The sequence below is a fragment of the Rutidosis leptorrhynchoides genome, chromosome 6 (assembly GCF_046630445.1).
Source record: "Rutidosis leptorrhynchoides isolate AG116_Rl617_1_P2 chromosome 6, CSIRO_AGI_Rlap_v1, whole genome shotgun sequence".
NCBI lineage: Eukaryota > Viridiplantae > Streptophyta > Magnoliopsida > Asterales > Asteraceae > Rutidosis > Rutidosis leptorrhynchoides.
Genome location: NC_092338.1, coordinates 207381195 through 207386863, shown reverse-complemented (window position 1 = coordinate 207386863; position 5669 = coordinate 207381195). Strand labels below are relative to the sequence as shown.

Sequence of the window (5669 nt, the reverse complement as noted above, 5' to 3'; positions counted from 1 at the left end):
ATATATTATGAAATGGTATGCATGCCGTCAACTTTCAATGAAATGAAAGTTTGTCTTTTAAAAACGAATGCAATGTTTGTAAAATGTATCATAAAGAGGTCAAGTACCTCGCAATGTAACCAAGTGTAATGTATTCGTTCTTATGGATTAGGACGGGTCATGAAATAATTTTCGACACGAAATGATAAGCAAAACTTTTGACATGCATACACGGTCGAAGTCTAGACTCACTAATGCATCTAATCAACTATCAGTTAGACACACTAATGAGAGACCTGGTTCGCTAAGAACACTGCTCTGATACCAACTGAAAGGACCCGACCTAATCTATCTGGATGAATACATTACATTTGGTTACATCGCGAGGTTCTTGACCTCTATATGATACATTTACTAACATTGCATTCGTTTTTAAAAGACAAACTTTCATTACATCGAAAGTTGAAGGCATGCAGATCATTTCATAGTATATCCAACTATAATTGACTTAGTAATAATCCTGATGAACTCAATGACTCGAATGCAACATCTTTTGAAATATGTCATGAATGACTCCAAGTAATATCTCTAAAATGAGCAAATGCACAGCGGAAGATTTCTTTCATACCTGAGAATAAAAATGCTTTCAAGTGTCAACTAAAAGATTGGTGAGTTCATTAGTTTATCATAATCATTCATTTCCATCATTTTAATAGACCACAAGATTTTCATTTCTCATAAATATACGTCCCATGCATAGAGACAAAAACCATTCATATGGATTGAACACCTGGTAACCGACATTAACAAGATGCATATAAGAATATCCCCATCATTTCGAGACATCCATCGGACATGATATAAAAACTCGAAGTACTAAAGCATCCGCTACAACAGATGGGGTTTGTTGGGCCCAATAGATCTATCTTTAGGATTCGCGTCAATTAGTAGACTGGTTTACTAATTCTTAGGTTACCAAGCAAAAGGGGCATATTCGGCTTCGATCATTCACCCATAGAATGTAGTTTCAATTACTTGTGTCTATTTCGTCAAACATTTATAAAAGCGCATGTATTCTCAGTTCCAAAAATGTATATTGCAAAAGCATTTAAAAAGGGTGTAATGAAACTCACAATACTGTATTTTGTAGTAAAAATGCATATGACGAAACTGAACAATGCAGGGTTGACCTTGGATTCACGAACCTATATCATTTATATATATTAACACATATAATGAATATGTAATAATAATTAAACCAGTTTATATATATTGTTTATTTAATTTAGTAATATTTTTGTTATTTTTAAAGTTGTATATATTTACTTTGTATATTAATATTTGTACATATAGTTATATTAATACATATATATATATATATATATATATATATATATATATATATATATATATATATATATATATATATATATATATATATATATATATATATATAAAGTATATTAAAAATAAATATTAATAATAATAATAATAATAATAATAATAATAATAATAATAATAATAATAATAATAATAATAATAATAATAATAATGCTAGTATTGATAATAAGAATAATAATACTTAAAATGATAATTTTAATAAAATTTTTTTGTTAATAATAATAATTTGAAAAATGATAATTTTTATGATAATACTAATAATAATATTAATAATAATAATACTTACTAATGCTTATGATATTATTAATAATAATAATAATAATAATAATAATAATAATAATAATAATAATAATAATAATAATAATAATAATAATAATAATAATAATAATGATATTAATAATAATAATGGGTAATGATCATATACATGGCATTGTACTTGTATATTTTATTTGCTAAAGGCCAAAAGCAGAATTACGCGAACTCTAAAGTTAAGCTATGCAATATTCGCTGAAAATACAACAGTTATGTTTCCGCATTAATAAGGGACTGCGGTTTAATCCGCTGAGTTTTCGCGGACGGTTAGGTGATTCGCAGACCGCGGATATCTCGAATACTATAAATAGGGAGTTTGGCCACTCATTTATGGGTTGTTGATTCTCTTCCATTTGCCCAAGCCTTTGTGATTTTCACTTGTGACTTTGCCCAAGGAATTTCCACATTGAGTTAAGGTGAATTATGCTAATTAACAATCAAGACCGGGTCGGGGTGGTTGATCACTTGATATTTAAAGTGAAAGACGATCATCGGGGCCAAAATAATCATCAAACACTCCATCCTCCATCATAATCTCATTGCACTCAATCTGTAATTAAGCAACATCATTAATTAAGGATTGATCAATTGGCGTCATCCGTGGGACACGTTTTACGAATTAAACTAAAAATTATTTATTTTGCGCTATCGAACGATTAATTCTTTAGTTTAATTTCAATCGTGTTTTTGTTGTGATGATTTACAGGAGAATACATTTAAAATCAGTTGTAAGTTGCTCGAGTATTTAGAATAATGAGTAATATCGGGAATAATGGCGATGTAGTGGTTACTATGCGAGCAAATGCCCAAAAAAGAGGAAAAAAGCGAAAGTCAGCTAAAATGTATCATAATTGGCAATTTGCGCCAATTAGTTTCCCGAAAATGCAGAGCGATGATTTTTCTGAAATGCCGATAGTAGTATCGTGCAAAATCGCAGAAGCTGAAATTACAGTCATGAAAGTTCATGTTGATAATGGCAGCAGTGTTGATATTATCTATGAACAATGCTTTGTTCAGCTGCCGGAGGGTATTAAAGCAAACCTACAACCAACCGCGGTTTCGCTAACTGGTTTTGCAGGGGAGTCTTCATTGCCTATGGGCATTTTGCCAGTAGAAATCAAGCTAGCCGATGTAAATGACAACGCTTTGGCGCGACATGCGCGGTTAGATTTTTATGTTATGCGAGATGATAAGTAAATTTGAAATTATCCCATCTACAATTCATCGCATGATCAAATTTTCAACATATAAAGGGGTTGCCACAATATGTTCAATGAGCATTATGCCTATTTGTGCGGCTGTTAACGTAAAAACCGCAGGTCAGGAAACTGCCGATGATGCGGATAATATGGAAATTATTAATCCTGCATATCCAGAGCAGAAAATTAGAATGGGACGCAATATTAGTGCGGATACTAGGAAGCAAATAATCCAATTACTTGTCCAGTACATGGATGTTTTTGCTTGGAGCGAAAATGATATGACTGGTGTTCCGCATTATATTGCGGAACACGGGCTTAATGTAAACCCAGCCCTAAAACCTATAAATGGTTGTGCGAAGAAGTAGCAAATTGGTGAGAGCTGGAATTTTGCGCGAAGTTCAATACCAATCGTGGATCGCAAATCCAGTGTTGGTGAAAAAACCTGATGGTTCTTGGAGAATGTGTATTGATTACAAAGATTTAAACAAAGCGTGCCCCAAAGATAACTATCCGCTTCCCGAAATTGATTTAAAAGTGGAATCTTTGCATGCTTTCCTGTATAAATGTTTTCTGGACGCGGCAAGAGGTTATCATCAGATTCCAATAGCTCAAGAAGACGCAGATAAAACCGCATTTCATACGGGCAAAGGCATATATTGCTATATAATGATGCCTTTTGGTTTAATTAATGCGGGTGCGACATATCAACATTTGATTGATACCGCGTTTGACAAACAAATAGGGCGTAATCTCGAGGGTTATGTAGATGATTTAGTGATCAAAAGCACAACGCAAGAGCGAATTATTGAAGATATGCTCGAAACATTTGATACACTGCGAAAAATAAACATGAAGCTCAATCCGCTAAAATGCAGTTTCGGCGAAACTGAAGGAAAGTTTTTGGGATATCTTGTTACAGAACAAGGTATTCAAGCTAATCCAAAAAAGATCGCGGCTATAGAAAATATGACCGCGCCAAAAACGGTTAAAGAGGTGCAAAGTTTGACGGGAAAACTGGCCGCGTTAACGCGTTTTTTGTCTAAAGCTGCGGAAAGGCAGTTGCCGTTTTTCAAAACTTTAAAAGGATGTTTGAAACAAAAAAGTTTTGTTTGGTCCAGTGAAGCAGAAACTGCGTTTCAAGAGATGAAAAAGTTGTTGAAAACTTTGCCTACACTAACAGCGCCAATTGATGGCGAAATTCTTTACCTTTATATATCAGTGGAAAATGAAGCTTTCGATTCAACTTTGATCGTGGAAAGGAACAAAATACAAAAGCCGGTGTATTTTGTTAGTAAAGCTTTTACAGGAAGTGAAATAAACTATGCGCCGATCGAAAAGTTTGTGTATGCGCTTATTTTAACATCGCGAAGGTTAAGAAGATATTTTCAAGGGCATCCAGTGCATGTATTAACTAATATGCCAATCAAGCAAGTTTTAACAAAACCAGAGATATCTGGTAGACTTGCATTGTGGGCAGTAGAATTAAGTGCTTATCAAATATCTTACCTTTTGCGTAGTGCTGTAAAAGGTCAGGTTATGGCGGATTACCTCGCTGAAATGACTGGAGAATTAGAGGTGATTAATGAGCGAACCACGTTGAAACCGATACTTGGCGAAACTTGGGATTTGTTTACTGATGGTGCTTCGTGCAAAGAAGGTGCAGGTGCGGGTTTGGTTTTGGCAAACCCAAGTGGTGAGGAGCATACGTATGCACTGCGTTTCAATTTTGATGTGACAAATAATGAAGCGAAGTATGAAGCACTACTTGCTGGTTTAAATATTGCGCGAAAAATGAATATTGCTAAGTTGCGAGCATTTACAGATTCGCAGTTAGTAGCGAATCAGTTTAACGACTCTTTCAAAGCACATGATCCTTCTATGCAGAAATACTTGCAGCTATTGAAAGAATTAGCAGCGCGGTTTGAGCATTTTGAACTTGCGCAAGTGCCAAGAAGTCAAAATAAGAAGGCGGATGCTTTGAGCAAATTGGCCGGTTTAACGTTTTCGCATTTTCAAAAACAAGTATGGGTTGAGGAATTACCAAGTAAATCAATAGATAGTGATTTAATGGTCGCATCTGTTGAAGAAGAACAGCCAAATTGGATGGAACCAATTATACAATATATCCGCAATGATACTTTGCTAAGCGACAGCCGCGAAGCTCGTTTAGTAAGAGAGCGAGCGCCAATGTATATCATTCAAAATGATATTTTGTACCGCAAATCGTACTATGGACCAATGATGCGATGTGTTGGCCCAATTGAGGCAGAAATGATTGTAGATGAAGTGCATAATGGTACTTGTGCACTGCATTCAGGTTACAAAACAATTGCAGCGAAAATTATGTAGATGGGTTACTTTTGGCCATCCCTATACCGCGATGTGGCGAAAATTATTAAAAGATGCAAAAGTTGCCAAAGGCATGCCCTGCAGAACCGAATTCCAAGGCATGATATGATTCCTGTCAATTCGCCATGGCCATTTCACAAATGGGATATTGATATTGTAGGGCCATTTCCTGCAGGGCCTGGCAATGTTAAATTCCTGATTGTGGCAATCGATTATTTTACCAAATAGGTTGAAGCTAAGGCGGTCCGCACTATTACTGGTGTACAAATGCGAAATTTTGTATGGGAATACATTGTTTGTAGATTTGGCATTCCGCGATAACTGGTTAACGATAATGGAGCACAAATAGCGAAAGATCCTTTCAAAACATGATGCACTGATTTAAATCTCATACAAAAGTTTACGTCAGTAGCGCACCCATAAGCT

General features: G+C 34.8%; 1 protein-coding gene across 1 annotated transcript; it reads left to right on the top strand.

Annotated features, from left to right (window-relative positions):
- The first annotated feature begins 2974 nt into the window (after positions 1–2974).
- Positions 2975–5243, top strand: LOC139854370 (uncharacterized). The gene is made up of 3 exons (XM_071843677.1): positions 2975–3138; positions 4412–4887; positions 4981–5243. The coding sequence occupies exons 1-3, from the start codon at positions 2975–2977 to the stop codon at positions 5241–5243; spliced, it is 903 nt and encodes a 300-aa protein (XP_071699778.1).
- The last annotated feature ends 426 nt before the right edge of the window (positions 5244–5669 follow it).

Bases quoted from the DNA above. Each gene is read 5' to 3' on its own strand.
- LOC139854370 (XM_071843677.1), top strand. From the start codon at position 2,975: ATGCCTATTTGTGCGGCTGTTAACGTAAAAACCGCAGGTCAGGAAACT. The intron at 3,139-4,411 runs GTACATGGATGT...CCTTTTGCGTAG, and splicing joins ATAATCCAATTACTTGTCCA to TGCTGTAAAAGGTCAGGTTA. The intron at 4,888-4,980 runs GTTTAACGTTTT...CATCTGTTGAAG, and splicing joins TGCTTTGAGCAAATTGGCCG to AAGAACAGCCAAATTGGATG.